General features: G+C 39.7%; 1 protein-coding gene across 2 annotated transcripts in view; it reads right to left on the reverse strand.

Moving 5' to 3' along the window:
- The window catches only part of POLR1A (RNA polymerase I subunit A), a 53,311-nt gene that overhangs the window by 17,142 nt on the left and 16,263 nt on the right, over positions 1-19,906 (reverse strand). For both annotated transcript variants that reach the window (XM_067567632.1, XM_067567633.1), the window contains exons 13-25: positions 15,105-15,359; positions 13,851-14,042; positions 12,445-12,594; positions 11,725-11,908; positions 9,211-9,293; positions 8,943-9,101; positions 8,380-8,478; positions 6,113-6,265; positions 5,757-5,839; positions 4,818-4,983; positions 4,036-4,257; positions 1,995-2,209; positions 508-675 (exon numbers count right to left, since the gene is read on the reverse strand). In XM_067567632.1, the coding sequence (XP_067423733.1) occupies positions 508-675; positions 1,995-2,209; positions 4,036-4,257; positions 4,818-4,983; positions 5,757-5,839; positions 6,113-6,265; positions 8,380-8,478; positions 8,943-9,101; positions 9,211-9,293; positions 11,725-11,908; positions 12,445-12,594; positions 13,851-14,042; positions 15,105-15,359 (2,129 nt within the window). The remainder of the gene's footprint in view (positions 1-507; positions 676-1,994; positions 2,210-4,035; positions 4,258-4,817; positions 4,984-5,756; positions 5,840-6,112; positions 6,266-8,379; positions 8,479-8,942; positions 9,102-9,210; positions 9,294-11,724; positions 11,909-12,444; positions 12,595-13,850; positions 14,043-15,104; positions 15,360-19,906) is intronic.

A 19,906-nucleotide genomic window follows, 5' to 3' on the forward strand; every position in this document is an offset into this window, starting at 1 on the left:
TTTATTTAATGAGGTGGCAAGCAATACTCTCTAGAACCTCCCTCAAATCAGCATGCATCTAAAAGCTAGGGCCAGTGCAACACTTGTTCCATTTCAATCTGGTATTCAGTTCTCCATCATCAAATATATACTGAATAAATAGAATGCACCTATCAAGTGGAGTATCATCCAGAATAAAAGAAGTGGCCTGAAATATTTTGAAATAAAATACTGTACTGATTAAAAATACAAAACAAAAAGGATAGTCACCACACTTCCTCTTGGAAAAAAATCTATTAATAGCCATCTAGTCTATCTCCAATTTCTGTGATTCATCTTTATTTGTTTTTCTTTCAATCTACAAAATTTTAAAACACCCTTGTTTTCCCAAGAGGCACCAGTGACCAGTAACCTAGAGGGGATTATTCTGCTCTCAGTTCACACATGCAGTTTCCAGTAAGTATTAATGGATACTACCTATAAGTTTCAAGAGGGATAACAGATCCAGAGGGAATAAGAGTTCCTTACCTTGGAATACCCAGTGTGACATTCATTTCACCTCTGCCAGCAAAATGAAAGGTATTCAGAGTCATCTGTGTGGAAGGTTCTCCAATGCTCTGAGCAGCCAGGAGACCCACAGCCTCTCCTGGGTCACACAGGGACCGTTGCCACTTTAAATGCAACAAGCTCTTTAATCTAAAGACACACGAGAGACCGAGAATTAACTCAATGCTGTACGAAGTGGAAACCAGGTACAGACTGCAGCACTACTCTGTTTATCAGAAGAGTTTCATGTTTCACAGCCAGAGTTTCTTTTCCAAAAGTCAATTACATGGATGGGTCTGCAAACAAACACTTAGTCCTCCAGAAATAGTAAGCCACTTCACATAACTCTAAGGGCATGTCTACACTGCAACGGGGAAGTGTGACTCATGCTGGCTCAGCTCGCGTTAGCGTACTAAAAATAGCAGTGTGGACATCGCAGCACTGGTAGCAGCTTGGGCTAGGTACCCGAGTTCAAACCCAGTGTTTGGGCAGGCTTGAACTCTGGCAGCTAGCCTGAGCCACTGCCAATGTCACAACGTCCATGCTGCTATTTTTTAGCACATTAACTCGAACTGAGCTACTGTGAGTCTCTCTACCCACGCTGGGAATCTCACTTCCCCCATGCAGTGTAGACATACTCTACATCTGAGAGGCATAGTCTACTGATCTGAGCATAGAACTGGGAGTCTTGAGCAAGTCATAACCTCTGTCCCTCAGTTTCTTCATTTGTAAAATGGGGATACATTTAATACTACTTGCTATTCCTATCTCACTGTGGTATAGTGAGAATTAGTGAGAGTTTTTATATAGTTTTACTGTAATACTTTACATTTCCTGCTGCATTTACACAATGTTAGAATAGCACAACTAACTGTGAGAGCCCCTTCCTGCAACCCTTATTCACATCAATAGTGCTCTGGAGATCAAAGATGAATTGCACAAGTAAGGGTTGAAGGAGACAACCTAATACTGCTACTCAATTCTGATGTTAAACATATATTTGTTAATTTAGTGCTTGTGAAAGTTGTTGGATTGTCAGCCCTCTATCCACAGATGCACCTCAAATCTATTCTAGAATGACTGTCTCTAGGGATAATAATACACCACCTATCTCTTGTAGTAGTACTTTTCATCAATAGATCTCGAAGTGCTTTACAAAAGGAGATCAGTATCATTGTCCCCATTTTACAGATAAAAGGGTATCTGTCTCTATGGCAAATTCAGTCTTGGGAGCTCTGCTGAAAGTGCCAACAAAAAGGTACCAATTATGTCCATGGTTTTGTGCGGAGCACATTTGTTTCCTAGGAACCAGACTAAGATTCACTACTCATTTTACAAAGCTCAAGACAGAGCCACCAGATGGTAGAGTTTTTATCACTACTAACCTGGATCCAAATCAGAGGTACCTGTGTGCGTAGGGGGGAGGGGAAGAGAGGAAGGAGGTACGGTAAATATATAAAGCTTATTACCTATCACAAGAAAGCTCTGATTTTACATAACTTCTGTTGTTCTGGGCATTCCATTCACTGATGTAATTCTCTACTCCACATTCAAATGTTTCTGAAACAGATGCGAAGTAAGTATCTGGACGCCAGATGGCAAGGCTGGGGTCAGGACATTTAGATGTCCTCTTTATATATTTTCTCCGGCTCTTCTCGTCCAGCTCATACCACATCTTCAGTAACTGAAAAAACAGCATATTGCAAAATGAGTCACAGTTTACCCATGATGAGACAGAAACAAAGTAACTTTTTTGCAGCAATACATCAAGCCACAGAGAAAGGGAAAAGATCACCGGTGTGACAATAAGACAATATCAGACATCACGTGAGATATGTTTATGTTCATGATAGCATCTTTGATCCCAAAACACGTAACTAATTTAAAGTAGATATACCAGCTATACACAATGGTCAGTTCATCCACCACTGAAATGCAGCTACTTCTGAGAGTCCATTGCCCCGATACAGTTAAACAGTATGCAATAACGTTATGTACCTAATCAGGATAAAATGAAGAATACCTTTTCCAATTATAACTGAAGGTGGTGGGGAGATGTTCAGTAGACAGAATGGAATGAAATGTCCAGGACTTTGGAGTTAATAATTCTACTCTAATCAATAGTGATATACAATCGTGAATGATCTCTGTTGCAAGTTTTATCTGAAAAATGGCTCTTTTCGCAGGGTGGGGACCTCTATTTATATGGGGCACTGGTGCAATACTACCTCAGAGAAAAAGGTGAGACCTCCTGAAATACCAAATACCACTTCCTTCAGATCCTCAGATGATGTAAATCTGGAAATCAGTGGAGCTTTGCCTGTTTACACCAGCCAAGGCTCCAGCCCAATAGGTATTAAATGGAGATTTTCTATTTATTTTGAACCTTATGAGTACTGATAGGACAAAACAACAAGATTATATTGTCTCAGGCCATATTTCTATTTTTCCACTTTGAAAGGAAAAAAAAAATCAATATTTTGCATTGAATAAAACACAAGACAACACCAAACAAAAGCATTTGATATACACAGAGGGTCAAATTCATTTGTCATGTAACTCCTCATCTTCCAGGGACTTAGCTCAGGGATGAATGGGGCCCACGATAAGAAGTTGTTCATATGTTAAGTTTCACAATCTATGTAGCTGTAAACTACTGGAACTGTTGTTACACCACAAATGGGTAAATCAGATCAATGACAGTATTTATAATCATGTCAGCTGAATTACTGGAGTTTGAAACGTCAATTTTTACAGCGAGGGTAATTAAGCACTGAAATAATTTACCAAGTATTATGGTGGACTCTCAATCACTGGCAATTTTTAAATCAAGATTTGATGCTTTTCTAAGAGATGTGTTCTAGTTCAAACAAATTATTTTGGGGAAGTTATATGGCCTGTGTTATATAGGTCAGACCACATGACCACAGTGGTCCCTTCTGGCTTTAGAATCTATGAAGCTTTAGGAGAACAGAGTAAAATTGAGAGTTTCTGTGCAAAGAGAATCTACATATGATTAATGGGGCAAATTCAGACTTGTTACAGATAAAAGAAACCCCAGTGAAGTCAGTGGAGTTGCACCTGTTTACACAATGTGCCTGCACATTTGCTTTATTAATTAGAAGCTACAGGTGACAGGTTAGTTCTCTGAAGTATAAGATTTTGAATAATTATACTGCTTGAAATATCAGGCAGGGTTGACTCAGCCTTTTACCCTTCCCAGTTAAACCTTTTATCTGGTTTGTTGGACATCAGTCTGTCAGAGGAGATCTACTTTGTGTAGATGTTCAAGATCCCAGGGCCTTGCCCCAGAATTCTTAGTCTCTGCTACCATTATGCATTCAGCATGGCATGTTCCATCTCAAAAGACGGCTGCGGTTTCTGTCACTCAGATAGCACTTTGGGATTAAAACCTGATACACAAGTAAAGTGGTGTGGGAGCTGTTTTTTAATCCCCCTCCAGAATCCTGTACTCAATTATTTAATCAGCTCATTGGCTCTTTGCATTACCTGTAGGGTTGCAGGGTCTCTGCCATTTATGATCTCCTCTTCCGTGGTCTGCTTCCTCACTCCTGCCATTTTTTTCTGAGAATACAGAAGAAAAGCTCCTTCTCTTGGCAAAGAAACTTGATGCTTGGCTTGCCACTTTTTGATAGCTCTGAAGTGTTGATTTGCTTGATGAGGATCTATCTTGGATAAAACTTCATCTAGGTGTTTAGACTTCTGTATCACCTAGAAAAAGAGACCCAAGCACAAGTCTTCTAGTTCTCCTTATGACAATTCCTCACCCTACACTCACAATAACTGAAAATACAAAGGCAGAGTTGAAGCGGTCATACACGGACTCTCAAAGTCTTCAGTTCTCATAACATGTTCTATTTTCCAACAAAGCTGACTTTTAAAACTTTTTTCCTTCATGTGACTATTACCACTCCACAATAATGAAGGTTGACGTGACAGTATTGAAGAGAAAATATTGGACATGTTGATGGTGCACAGTGAAGCAATCTACGTTGGATTCATATCAATTGCTAGGGTTGGAGTAGAGGGGAGAGTATGGGTCTGAGCGTGCCTGAGGCTCCACTGAGAATCAAGCTCAGCTCAGTTATTCCTTATGCTAATGAGATACTTTTATAGTCTTTGAATGAGTTGGGAAAATAAAATACTGTATTAAGTATAAGAGATGCCCACTCAGATAATGCCAGGAACGCAATTATGCCATTGTGCCAAGATGCGAGTTGTGAGCACGTCTTTCTCCTCACTCATGTGAGTTTAAGATCAGTGTGTTCTACCTCGTAGTTATCTGCAATGAAAGGAAACTGCTTGGGTTGCAGGAACTGAGTCCTTGGGATATCTAGCCCATCTTCACCATAAAGGAACTGTACCACACTGCCATCGCTGTCTCTCACGCTCAGGTCATACTGAACCACCAGCCCTTCCAAGTGCTTTATGATACACCTGCAAGAAAACCAGTGTTGTCAGAGGCTAGGGAACACTTAGGTTATGACAGGCTTTTAACCTGAAATATTATTCAAGTCAATATTTTTCAAATACATTTTCGGGAAGATCAGGAATCCTGAAGGCTGAAATCTTGTGTAGCCACATAGCAATTATGACACCCCCTCTCTCCCATTTGCCTTGAACCTGAATTGAAAAGATCACCTCACTGAGCAAGAGGGCAGTTTACTTTAGGCCCATTTTGATCCTTGGCCTCTCTGCTAACAGTAGCGGTGATTTGAGAGCTATTGACATAGTCAATAGGAGTGGGATTGAGATCAACACATTCCATATAGGTCATTAACATTTAAGATGGTATTTTGTATTATGTCACTTACTGCTGAAAAGTCACTGTAGTAAAAACGGGGGCCTAGTCTCAAGTCCTTATGAGTTTTGTCTGAGTATCGACTAAAACTATTTGGACCAAGAAAATTGACACTGCACTCTAATTTGTTTATTTTCTTTCCAAGGACTTGCTTTTGCTGGTACAGATAAGAAGCCAGTATCAATACAAGTCAGAGAAATTAGAGTGGAAGAAGACCCATCGGGATCTACGCCCTCAGAAAGAGAATGTTTCTTTTATTTAGCCCAAAAGTCTACACGGTGAAATCATACTTTAAAAACCCACCAGCTTCTCCAAAATTGGACTAGATGATGCACATGTATTGCCTAGTTTAATGTTTCAGGAAAAAAATACTTTTAAAATTTCAAAGATTTCAAGGAGCAACTCTTACCTTTGAAGGTATCCAGATCGGCTGGTTTTGACAGCTGTATCCACAAGACCTTCCCTGCCAGCCATGCAGTGAAAGAAGAATTCCTAAGATACAAGCACAATCTTCATGAAAAAAACCAAAACCAGCTTCATGTTAAGAGAATATGAGAACATATTCATGAGAATATGTTAAGAATATGTTAAGGCAAAGCATAGACTACAGATCTCAAGAGCAGCACTTGAAAATAGGGTGGATAAGACCTATTTATCTAGATATTCATAAAGACACCTCCACTGTAGTATCTGGATCTAAATAAGTTATTATACAAGTAAGGCATGAAAGAAGGAAACAAACAGGAGCCAGAGCAGAATACTTACAGCAGGTTTGATGCCTGTGAGAAATCTGCCAGTCACAAATCCCCCTGATCTAGGGGAAAAATCATAAGGCTGGAAACAAGGCAGTGATTTACCAGATGCCATCAGAGGGGGCCTTCGACCTTCCAACTCAATCTGGCCCAGCAAGCATGAAATCTACATTGGAAAGATGCATGCAGAAAAGAAAAAGAATGACATGCAAACCTCTAATGAGTAAAAAGGTCATTTTTCTATCTTACTCTCTTGGTTCACATTAGTGCAACACCTTCTCCTACTGAAAATTTTTATTTATATATAAAGGAAATAATCACTGTTAAGAGATACTGGACCCAGTTAGGTCATCTTGTTCAGCCTTTTCCTTATAAGGCTTTCCTTTGCTCTGTTTCATTACATTACTACTTATATCCCATAGGATCATTCTGAACAATTCACAGAATAATCAAAATGCAGGGCTAGAAGAGACCTAGAGGTCATCACGCCTAGCCTCCTTAACTGAGGCAAGACCAAGTAAACCTAGTCCATCCCAGACGTGTTTGTCCAAATTGTTCTTAAAAACCTTCAGTGACAGGGATTTCATAAACTCACTTGGAAGCCTAATCCAGAGTTTAATAATAATCCTTATAGCTAGAAAGGTTTTTCTTACCATCTAACCTAAATCTCTCAGATTAAGCTCACTACTTTTCATCCCACATTCAGTGGACATGGAGAACAATTGATCACCGTCTTCTTTATAACAGCCCTTCACATATATGAAAACTTATCAGATCCTCCCTCAGATTTCTTTTCTTAAGACTAAACCATGCCCAGTGTTTTATTCTAATCTTTCCTCATAGGTCAGAGTTTCTAAACCTTTTATCATTTTTGCTCTTTTCTGGATACTCTCCAATTTGTCCATATCTTTCCTAAAGTGCCCTGTCCAGAATTGGACAAGGTATTCCAGCTGAGGCCTGACCAGTGCCACGCAGAACAAGACAAATGCCTCCTGTGTCTTACATGACACTCCTGTTTATACACCCCAGAATATTAGCCTTTTTCACAACTGCATCACATTGACTCATATTCAATTTGTGACTCATTGTAACCTTCAACTCCTTTTCAGCACTATTACCACTTAGCCAGTTATTCCTCATTTCACAGTGTGCATTTGAGTTTTCCTTCCTAAGTCAAATATTTTGCATTTATTTTTATTGAATTTCATCTTGTTGATTTCAGACCAATTCTCCAATTTGTCAAGGTCATTTTGAATTCTGATCCTGTCCTCTTTGTTCCCCTTTTTAAAGATCGTTTAAAGATAAAGTTGCCCTTCTCCAGTCCTCTGGGACCTCACCCATCCTCCACAAGATAGTGAAGATAATTGCTAACAGTCCCAAATTTGCTTCAGCTAGTTCCCTAAGCTCCTTAGGATGAATTTCATCAGGCCCTGCTGACTTGAATACCTCTAATTTATCTAGATATTCTTTAACCTGTTCTTTTCCTCTTTTGGCTTGCATACCTTCCCCCTTGTTGTTAATACTGTGGTAAGTATGTGGCCAAAATTAACCTTTTTAGTAGAGACTGTAGCAAAGTAGGCATTCCTCTCATCTGCTTGGTGTCTATCTTTTTAAATACATGTAGAAATAAAATTCTATTCCATTTGATATAGGTTCGTACGCTGTTATCATCATAGTATTAGAGCGCCTTTCAGTAGCGCATTAAGCAACATGACTGTCATCTGTCATTGTTGTTCATTCTCTTTCTCATCCTCCTCTTAGAGGGAGAATGATTGAAGTGGAAGGTTGTAATGGCCTTTAGTTTCTGTGGAAGTTCATTCCACAGTCTGGGACTGGCCAGTGAGAAAACTCTGTCTCCTACATAGACAAGCTTTACCCTGATGGTATAAAGTTCCATTGTGCAATACAACAAAACACAATTACAAGTTAGAACTGGGGTTTGCTTTGGTATTCTTTATCATTTCATCAACTACTATGAAGTTCTGTTTTTGTTACAAATCTTGCTGTTCTAAGAACTTATGCAAAAGGTGAAATGTGGTCAAACAAACACTTGTCCCTCACCTTTCTAGGTGCCAATGAGGTTTTTGGCTCATTTATAATATATTTCCCTACAAGTTACTAATGCCAAAATTGTGCCCACCCAGCTCCCAAAGCTAAGAACAAATACCCTACTTTGCTACAGAACACACATGCCGTTTCTTAAATAGCCCCTCTATAAGCTATATTTGTAGGACAAACCATGGAAACAAACCAGTATTATACATATAATTACATTAATACCTGCATTGTATTTACAGTGGATCCTTTGGCTCCAGATTGCACCATTAACTGCAAGTTGTTTTCTGGGAAGCTCCTGTGGAGACCAAGGGGCATGCATGCCTAAAAAAAGTTTTGTAAGAAAGATAATAAAAAGAGTCAACTTCACATTTCTAATTAAATCACAGGAATTTCCATTGACAGTAAGAAAAAAGGTGAAAAAACAAAACTATCAAACAGATGTTATTTATAGTTACAGAAAACGACATCATTAGTAGGATTTTATGGAAACTCTCGCCTAGAAGTACTACTGCAGCAGGCAATCTTGTTGCTAGGCTCCTAACAAGCCAAGGATTAAAACTGCCTTAAAGGTTAAACCAGCTTCTCATTCCCAGAGGTCATCTCCCTCTCAGAAAACAAGGTCATGATTGAGGCAAACTAGCAGGGCAATGTGGAAAGGCCCAGACTGTGGACAGATGGATGATTTCAGTCTGCAGGATTGTCAGGCACCTTTCATCAGCATTAAATTAAAATAATAAGAAAATATCCAAACAACATAACATATATGGATGTTTCTCAATGCCAACCTTGTTAACCTCATTGCTGTAACTGTTTACTTCCTCCTTGAATTTCTGATCAACCATATTAAAATCTCTCTGGTCTTTGTGGAGATGGGCATCTTGCCATTTCCCTTGGACCTCTTCACATGATGCCGTTTCTGGCAAGTTAAATGCAGCTCTAACAACCTGAAAGTAAAAAAGTCCCTTATGTGCCAAAGCAGATGCAACCACACAGATCAAGGATTTGAAATGAAAAAGTTACAAGGACTAAAACCCTGTTGCAAGATGTGCTTACCCTGGTACCACAACGGGTGGATTTTTCAATGATTCGGTGTCTTCTGTGGTCTGCTTGGGGTTTGACCAAAATATCTTCAACCCCTGCAATAGTGAAATAGAAAAAATACATTGTATAACGGTCTGCAGCTGGTGTGTTTGAGGGTCAGGATGGGGGATAAAGAGGGATTTATCAAACATCAAGAACCATAACTGCTTGGATCAGGGTCACTGCATTTTTAATAGCTACAGTAAGAAGAAATATTGGGAAATTTTGGGGAGTGGGTTTCAGGAACGCACATATTTTATATATATATATATAAAAATTGCACACACAAAAGTTATGCTAAAAGAACATTAAGATTGCAAAGTCAAGCACTAAAAAATGTTAGGAAATGCCAGAATGGAGGTTGCCTGTGCAACCTTAATTCAATCCCCTTGTGTATGTATTTTATTATCATCTTTAAACTACATGATCACATGCTGCTCTTTTCACAGAATCCCTGCCTCACTGAGTGAACAAATGGATGATGCTTACTCATAAGAACGGCCATACTGGGTCAGACCGATGGTCCAGCCAGCCCAGTATCCAATTGCTAAGACAAACAAGTTTGTTTAAATGTATGAGATAATGCTGCCTGCCTCTTATTTACAAATGTCACCTGAAAGTGAGAACAGACGTTCACATGGCACTGTTGTAGCTGGCATTGCAAGGTATTTATGTGCCAGATATGCTAAACATTCATATGCCCCTTTGAGCTTCAACTTGTAGGCTCTAAAGTTTTACACTGTTTTGTTTTTGAGTGCAGTTATGTAAATAAGAATTCTATATTTGTAAATTGCACTTTCATGATAAAATAGTATTTTTCAATTCACCTCATACAAGTAGTGCAATCACTTTCTTTTCACAGTGCAAATATTTATAATAAAAATAAAGTGAACACTGTACACTTTGTATTCTATGTTGTAATCGAAATCAATATATTTGAAAATGTAAAAAAAAATATTTACAATAATTTTAAACTGGTATTCCATTATTGTTTAACAGCGCGTGCAAAACTGCAATTAATTGCGATGATTTTTAAAATCTTGCTATTAACTGTGATTATTTTTTTAATCGTTTTACAGCCCTACTACACACTATTCAAACCCTACTCTGAAGAGAGAATTATTCCTTTCCTCCTAGCTTTTCTAAGGCACCCAATACTACAATACGAGCACTTCACAAACAATAGTGAATTTATTTACACAACACCCTGAGAGACAAGGGGGTATTATTATCCTCATTTTACAGGACAGAGGCACAGAGAAATTAAGGCCAGAAGTATCCATAAATTTTGTGTGCCCAATTTGAGAAACCATTATTTAGGGTGCTTAGCATTATATAGCATTTTATTACGTTCAAAGCACAGCGATCACTGACTTCAGTTGCAGTTAGGATCAGCACTTTTGCAAATCAGACCAAGGGTCTCAAGTCAAGAACCCAGAAATCAAGGTGGTCAAAACTAGTGACCACCTGTGAAAAGTCTGATGTAAGTGACTTGCCCAGCATCACATAGGAACTCTGTGGCAGAGGCAGCATTAGAATCAAGTTCTCCTGGGAAGCATCCAACAGCCTTGGCCATGAGCTTATAATTTGGCCAAATGTGGGCCGTTTTTCATAGGGATGGCAAATTTCAAAATTCCTCTGACAAATTTCAAATCCTCACTCTAAAGCAGGGGAGGCTAGAATTTTTCAAAGACAAAGTCGACAGAGTTTTGTTTTGTTTTTTAAATGGGCAAAACAACATATTTTTCCCTAGCCTTGTTCTTGGAAACAGCTGATCTATTTTGGTTGTCACTTTTCAAAAAAAATTCACCCTGAGGTAGTCACTCAATGTGGGAAATTTCAGCCCAAACAGTTAAAGTTTGGCAAAGATATAAGCAACTGAAAACAGAATCTTCTAATGGGAAGCCTTGGGCAACCTTAATAATAGGTGGTGTTACCAGCCTTGCCTGTAATAAAAGGCAGATTGGAGTCAGAGTGGTGCATGCTACTGCCATCTACAGAAAGTATGAAATACATAAATATAATTGATCATATGTAGCTATAGCCTATAGGGTATTTAGACCCTGTGTGCATGTTTTATACCAATGGAAGTCTCGTAAAATTCTACTCTGGCATTTGCTTGGTGGGTTTATTTTTTTTTTTTTAAAACTTATGTGAAAAAAGAAACCTAAGACTTTATAATGTGATTTTGATCTGAACCAAGATTCATTAAAAGACATTATGACCATGTACATATAAAACATGGAGTGGATAACTCAGTGATGGATGTACTTTTTGCATCATTTCTTTGCTGTGTTTAGAAGGAACTGAAATGCACACTGAACAGAGAGAAAGCCATGCTAGGTGAACTATCACATTCAGGAACACAGCAAAGTGTTGTGAAATGTCATGCACATAACTGTTTCCATTTCTTATCCACAGTCACAGTTTTGGCCCTCAGGAGATGCTACAGTAGTCCAAGGGCTAATTTAGATTTTCCATACTCACCCATTGTAAATCCCCTGTATAACTGTAAATAGGCAGTAAAGAGGCGAGCTAGACATGTAAGCACTTTGCCACTGGTTTCACCACCATAGATTTCATAGCAACAGTGGACTAGGCCATAGGCAGAGCTGCCATAGTGAGCTTTGTCCAAGACTCCACAAAGTAACTCTCCCTCTCTAATGATAACCTGGTGGATAGAATGAGATGACAGATTTAAACAATTAAGAAAGTAGCCACTTTGATCCTTGGGTGGACAAGATCCAGCTCTGACCACAGATTATTCTATGTACTATTCATTAAGAATAAACTGTAATGAGGAATAAGAACATATAATATACAAAATGTTTGTAATCATTATCTTCTGGCAAACCATAAACAAGAACAAGTAAATTAAAATACTAGAATTACGAAGACTTTGCACTTCTGTAAAACATTCCATGCTGAAAGCACTTTACAAAACAAGTTAAGCAAGTGCATCCTAATTGCCCCACCTGCATAATGGGAGAAGACAGAAAAGACAGTCTAACAAAAAGAAGATGCAGTCTACGTCACAGCCAGGAATAGAATTCCAGTCTTACTGGCTCCCAGTCCCAAGCTCAGACCACCCGTTCCTAGAAATTATAAAAACTTTCCAATACATTTTTGCCTCTTCAGGATTTTTTCTTAAACTTATTTAAATAAAAAGGTCCTTGCTTCCATGGCCACTTATAATCACAAACATACCTGGGATTCACACATTGAATCAAGGTTAGATCCATGAATTCTGTTTTGGGGCCCTTTTACCCAGGCTTTTCCACTAATCTTAGCTTTCCCAGACAAATTCAGTGGGATTTGATTTTCCGGGATTACGTTTATTAGCAACGTAGAAACAATCTGAAAAGAAAAACATAGGGCAGGATTAACGAACTGTTGGGAGCCATCAGGTTTTCATATCCCCCACCTCACTATGACAAACCTGGAGGGAGGACAAACACCTACACACATGCAATACAAGGCCCTGCCACCCCAGCCCTGTTACAGCTGCTCAGCAATCCAACAGCACAAAACTGCCAGTAGTGTTGGAAGCCTGCACTCGAGGAAGGAATATCCTGTGATTACCCACAAACTCTGAAAGTCCCCTAAGCTATTTCCTCAATTATCCAGAACTGACAGGCATCCCTTCTAGTTTAAAATGTCCCATATTCAAATGATATAATGTATTATTCTACAGTAATGAGTTCCAGATGCTCCAGCGTAATAATGCTATTGTAAAGTCTGGGGCAGTTACTGTAGAGAGCGCTAATATTTAAAAAAATATTTTATTCAGATTTATACAGAGCATTAAGAAGTGGTTTGTACACTCCTTCGCCATATACTAAAATTCAGTCTCATTACACGTATGCCTTATGTGGTGATAAGAGACGATTGTGCGACGTTTGGAAGTGTATCTATGGCAGGTCAGAATGCAGCATAATCATCACTCTACGATTCCCTTATTGTGCCAAGGATCATAGTAACTGGACATAGAGAACATTTCTCTGAAAAAAGCAAGAAACATTCTCTATTACAGCCTATCAGATACATTGCTACAATATTGATTTTAGTCAACATGCCAAAACAAATAAGACTTTGCCTATCGAGATTAAATTTGGGAAATGTAAACTGTGATCTAATTCAAAATTCCCCCCACGCACCAACCCAGGTAGAAATTGTATTTACTACGGACAACGATAGAATCATTTTGATATCAGAGATGCATAAATGAGAAATATCTCAAGGACTGGAAAAAAGGACACCTATAAAAAACATCACAAAGATTGATCCCATCCCAAAAAGGAAACTAAATCACTAAGCAGCAATAGGATCATTTCTCTGCTTCTGTTCTGCATGTGCATCTCTTCATTCAGCTCACAGTGTGAATTGTGCCACAACTCTAGTTGAAACACTGCCAAGAGTAAGTGATAAAATGCAATTCCTATAATATTATTTTAAAGGACACAAAACTGTGCAACTGCGGGACGATTAATACACAGCGTTGCCTACAAACTGGGACCATGCTTTTCAGTCACCATCGCTAGTCCTGGCTTTAATTATAGTACTTTGCTTCATTCTGAAGTCTGTTTTCTTAATAGTCTTAACTTTTCAGCTACCTGTTTTCCTGTCCATAACCGTTGTGGTTTCATAATGGCAGGTGGAAGGATTTTCACTCTTCCCTTTTTGTCCGTCAGCCCTCGATATATCAGCTCCATGTACTGTTCTCTTGTGAAAAAGCAGCCCTGGGTTGTCATGCTGGCCCCAGAGATCATGTGATCCTGGATCAAACCTGCCAGTGGTTTGCCATCCTAAGAAACACAAACAAAGAGTAGGTGAGGTGGGAAGCCACATATTAGTTGTTTCCAAAATTAGCTTCATTATAGGAGGATAAAAGCATAATAGTCCTGGTGTGAGGAGTTCTTTATGGTGACTGCTCCTCTCCCTCCACCAAGTGTCCCCTCAACATTGAGATTTAAGAGACATAGCTGGCCCAAAACTCATTTAAAAAGGACAACCCCCTCAAGTACTTATTTAATTCTGTTAGTATTAATGGGACACATTCTGCCACCCTCATGCCCACCTTTCAGTTCACCTTCCTCCCCCAGTCCTCTTGGGATCAGAGAGAACAGTTGGCAGAGTGAGAAACATGTCATGGAGGATGAGTGGAGAGTCAGATCTGGAAGGAAAGACTGTGGATGAACACGGATACCTACTCTTTGAAGCATAAGTTGCAAGTGAGCAGCTGCACTGGGGAACAGAAGGAAAGGAAGCAGTGGGAGAAGATGGGTTTATTTTGGGGGGTAAAGGTTCTTCTCTCCCAACAGAAAAAAGGCACTTGCTTTTGGGAGAGAAGAAATCGGGAGCAAGGCAAGGAGGAGCTGCAATGGGAAAGAAGTGGTATGGCAGTAAGTGCAAGAGGGGAGGAGGAGACAAACAAGAACAAGAACAGCGCTCAATGGTATGAATAGCATTTCAGGGGCTCCGACACAGGGGACAATACCAGCTATCAGGCACTACAGGGGTTAAAAGTAGGAGGATCAATCTTGAGTATTTTAAGCACCCCATCACCACTGTAAGTAAGTATCAACCCCCAGGATTAGATGTCCAGGTTTCCCCATGTTATTCCCCGTCACATGCACAATGAGAGTCAATGTTCTTAACTTTCATTCTTAAGTCTATGGCCACCAAGATCTAATATAATGGAGCGTAATTATTAGACACCTTTGCCACCCCAAGAGCACATTATGAGGTAAAGTTACCATTAAACAAAAACAAACCCAAAGCAGCGCTTTGAGAAAAGATTAGGTTTCTAGAGATGCAAACAATTAAGCCGGATATTTATTGTCTTTCACTGAGATGGTTTTATTTACCTTAGGAACGAGATACTGTTCATCAGTGCAAGCTAACATATAGGCTTCTGCCCGGCCCAGCTCACTCTGAGGAAAATGAGCATTCATTTCATCACCATCAAAATCAGCATTGTAGGCTTTACAGTTGGCATAGTGAAGCCTCAGCACCTTTTCTCCTGGCAGGATTCTGGCCCGGTGGGCTTGGATGGAGGGTCTGTGAAGGGTGGGCTGACGGTTCAGTAAGAGGACATCCCCATTTTTAACATGACGACATACCTATGAGAGAGATTTAATACAGTTCATCTGTTTATAAAGCATTCCTGCCTCTCATAAGAAAGTAAGGCAATTCTAAACCCATGTGCAGAGTCTAAAGCAGTTTTTCCTCTACCATTCTCATTCTGTGGAGCCCTTTGTAAGAATATCAGATCCAGTCCACTTACCTCCTCAACCACTCTGTTCCTCACTACAGCACATTCCAAGACTCTGCAGAAACCAGAATCAATTCCCCATGCTATCAAAGGAGTTGCAATCCTCCCCTCAAATCCTCGCCTTCACAGTATGATTTATCAAAGACTCAGCATAATACTAAAAAGGAAACCTTTAAAACTCTGCCATGTAAGGAGAGAGAAAAAAATCATTTACCTAGTTCCCTCTGAATTGGCTCAATAAGAGGGAGTGCTGTAATTCCAGTACCAGATAGACTAGAATAAGACAGCATGGTCTAGTGGACGGAGCACGGGACCAGAGCTCGGGGATTCCTGAATTCTAATTTCAGTTTTGACCCCAGCTTGCCATATGAACTTGACCACAACACCTCACCTCACTGTACCTCAGTTTCCCTGTCTATAAAACAGCTGCTAGTATATTTAACTACTCTGCAGGGCTATTGTGATCACTTAAATTGCTTGTACCAATGCTTTAAGCGTGCAAAACACTTAATGTTTGTTTAGTACTTTATTGTAAAGCACCCACAGCCTGAGCAGTCGCAGCAAAACTTTCCAGGAATCACAAACAAATCTCTTAAGAGGCTAACTTTGGCATATTTCTGTAATGAGTGCCCTCCACAGCCAGGTTAGTGGGTGCATTCAGCACATATTTTAGTGGTGAACTCAATTTTAATATTTGCTTTGCAGATCACTTTCAATCTAAAAAAAAAAAAAAACCAATAGGAAATTTTAAAGCTCCCTTTAAGTAACATGATAGTCAACTCCAACAGCCCTAAGAGAAATGGAATCTATGATCACTGGAATTCTCCAGCAGTCTGAGATGATTCAACAACAAGAATAATCAGAAGTTTCCAAGAAGATATTTCCACTCTGATTCAATGGATCCAGATCCATGTGAATATTTGGCAAGTGCTCCAACTACCCATCTTATGTGTCACAGCCCTTTAAGCGAGCTGGGTGGTTTCCTTTCTACCCTTCTCTGTGGAATGTTGGACTGGATGGGCCGACAGCAAATGATGATATATCTAAAGCCCGACAACTTGCAATATTGCAGAAATTGCAGATTCTGCAATATTAGGCTTTCACTACAATTTTGACTGTGGGAGCCCTGGGCCGCAGCTCTCAGCCCAGGGCAGCTGACAGCATGAGCCACTGCCCTCAGCGCCGCATGGCCAACAGCGGAAAACAGCAGAAAAGTAATAATGGACTTTATTACCGCAAATAATAAGGTCCATTATTACTTTTCTGCAATTTTCCATGGCTTGTCTGCAACTCAGTTGCAATTTTTTGACAATCATCCCGCAATTCAAGTAGGGCCTTAGTTATTTCATTTCAGGATTATAAAAGTGTAAATATTGCTGTAACATAAAGTGAACTCTTTATTGTCCTTCCCTGTAGCACAACCTGGAAATGCCTCAAATGTTCACAACTGTTGCCAAATCATAAATGCTTGAGCACTGCTCTTTGCTAGCCCATAACAAGTAGCTCCCCTGCTTCCGGTCATTGAATAAATACCACAGTGAAGGCTTGTCTGGGGCTTTTGGAGGCTTTATTTTGGATGAGAGAAGAAGTTCACATCAAGGTTAACTCTCACCTACCTCCAAAATGTAAGCAAAAGCAGAGAAAGTTTATGTATAGATTTGGGGGGGTGGGCGGGATTAATTGTCTGCCAAGTTTCCCAGAGCTTCACTATTTAAATACATTTCTAGATGTATTTTAGTTCAGCCAGGACTGACCATATTTTATACGATCTATGGTATTTAAATGGCCCCCATTACCGTCATAGCTGGGCACCTCACAATCTTGAACATCTTTTTCCTCACTATAGCCCTGTGAGGTAGGGCAGCGCTATTCTGCCCCTTTTTACAGAAGGGGAACTGAAGTACAGTGACACTAAGGCTACGTTTACACTGACGGCGGCAATTTTGCCGCCGTCAGATCGATCTTTCAGGATCGATTGAGCGGTCAGTGAGACCCACTCAGTCGATCAGGAAGTCGACTGAGTAAGTCCACGCCCTCAAGTAGCATCGCGCTGAGTCAACAGGAACGGCTCAGCGCAGTGTGAACAGCGCACAGAAGGGAAGCTGAGCAGTCGACGTCAGTTACGCAAACTACACAGAGTAGTTTGCGTAACTCCTGTCGACTGCCGCCGAATCGCACGGTCAGTGTGAACCAGCCCTAAGTGACTTGCCCAAGGCCACATAGGGAGTCTACGGCAGTAAAGGAAATTGAACTCAGCCCTCCTGATACAAGAGCAGACACCTACCCTAATGCTATGCAACAAGCTATACTACACAGAACAACCAAATATGACACCAGAAGAGAAGGAAATGTAAGTGTCCATCACAAAGGAGGTATACACGGAAAGTTATGCATCTAACCTGAGCGTATGGCCATCTGCTTTTAGGTTAGCCAGACTAGCCAATGGTAGTAACCAGCTAGCTACTTTATATCACACTACTTAGGATTCAGCTTGAGATTTCTTGAAGATCTACAACTTAGCCCAAAGGCTGCTGAAGGTGGACTATTCTGTGGCAATGGTACTGCCCTTAGTACTTGCAAGGATTCACCTTGTATCTGTTTTAAAAAACCTCTACGTTCAAGAACATTATACAGACTCTCAGAATCTTAAGGCCATTAATAAATTAAGAGCGCCATTCAGCAATACAAGTTCCTAAACAACGATATTCTGAGGGTCCACAACTCTACCACCTGGGATAGAAAACTTTCTAATACAGATGTGGTGACACTCTTTTCAGTCAAATAAGCTATTGCACCTAATATTGAGAGAAGCTCAGCTTTTGGATTCCAATTCACAGGTGCTCTTCTGCCACTTCAAACATAGCAGCAAGAGCCACAATTTAAAGCATGCCCAAGGTAAAACCTGAGGGGCCAAAGAAAATGCTGGTTTAGATACTCAGGTGTGGAAGCCATCTTCTGGAAATACTGGCAGATATGATGACACCCTGCTTCTGTGTCAAATATTTTTTCCTCACTTCAGTATAGGTGCTAACAGCTGCTTCCCTTCTCCATTCACCAGTTTTCTTCTGAAAAGGGCACGAACATCTTTATGATGGACATCAGAGGCAACAGCTCAAACACCACATTTAGGTAACAGTACCCTGAAATGCAGTGTGTGGAGCTCTGGTTTGGGAGCCAAAGAATTCATTCGAAAGAGACCCTCCTCTGATGAGGCTTATTATCTCTCTGTGCCACAGATTCCCCATCTGGAAAATGGGAATAATACTGACTTCACAGCAGGGTGGCAAGATTTAAATCAAAAAGTGATTAAATAATAATTAAATCACCAATTTTAAATCCAGCAAGCAGAAAATGCTGATGTAAACAATTTTCATCTTATTTTGAATGTATACCTTCTGGTTAATTTTCTAAAGAAACGCTCATTTCATTTAATGGTTATACCAACCAGACATGTTGCAACCAAATGTAGTCTCTACACTGAATGTAGTGGTACTTTTTCCGGGAGGAAACATTATACCTACCTACATACATTTATTTAAGCAATTATATATATTAGCATACATTTATTCAGATTCTTAATTTTTAATTAAACTACAAATGTACAAAACAACCTTTTAAAATTGTTTTTATTAGTTAAATAAAGCAAACTTAAATGTGCTAGATACAAAAGAAAAAAATTATCAAAATATGGCTGGCATTTAAAACTGGTTAATAAGCAACAGAAGTATCAATTGTTGCTAGTGAATAGATGGATTGTTTCTGGTCACCATAGGCCAGATTTTGAAAGGTACTCAGGTGCCTAAAGATGCAGATGGGTGTTGTAACAGGGTGGTCTGTCCCCTTCGAAGCCTAGTAGAGATCAGGGCCAGTCAGACCCTGTTCCACGACATAGTCGCTTTCAAGAAAAAGGTGATCAAGGGAAACGTTGAGGAATGGGGGCCAGATGCTAATCAGGCAGCTACCTTCTAAACATGATAAAACTAGGCTTTTTCAACTCCTGCGCCGTTTCTCAACTTTGGATGAACTAGTTCAAATGAAGGAAATAGACTCTATGCTTGCTCACTAAACTGAAACCAAGGGTACAGAATAGGAAGTACTTGCATTTGGAAAAATGTAAATGCTAGCATTTGCTCCACTGGAAAGACTGACAATAATACAGATGTTTAATGAAGTACAAGACATGGGGATATATTTATAAAGCTTGAGTTGAGTTCAAAGATAAAGATGTTTTCCCTGATTCTACATACATTTTAAAAAGCACCACCCTTCAAACCCATTAAAATTTGAGAACTCCCGCATGCAGCATTTTTAATTTATTTAAATGATGCAGCATTTTAAAAATTTATTTAAAATAATTGTAATAGCTTATAGTAAGTTTAGATTTTTAGGTTGCCA

The sequence above is a fragment of the Emydura macquarii genome, unplaced genomic scaffold, assembly GCF_026122565.2.
Source record: "Emydura macquarii macquarii isolate MOO-44397 ecotype Brisbane River unplaced genomic scaffold, CSIRO-AGI_Emac_v2 contig_2795, whole genome shotgun sequence".
In the NCBI taxonomy this organism is placed as follows: domain Eukaryota; kingdom Metazoa; phylum Chordata; order Testudines; family Chelidae; genus Emydura; species Emydura macquarii.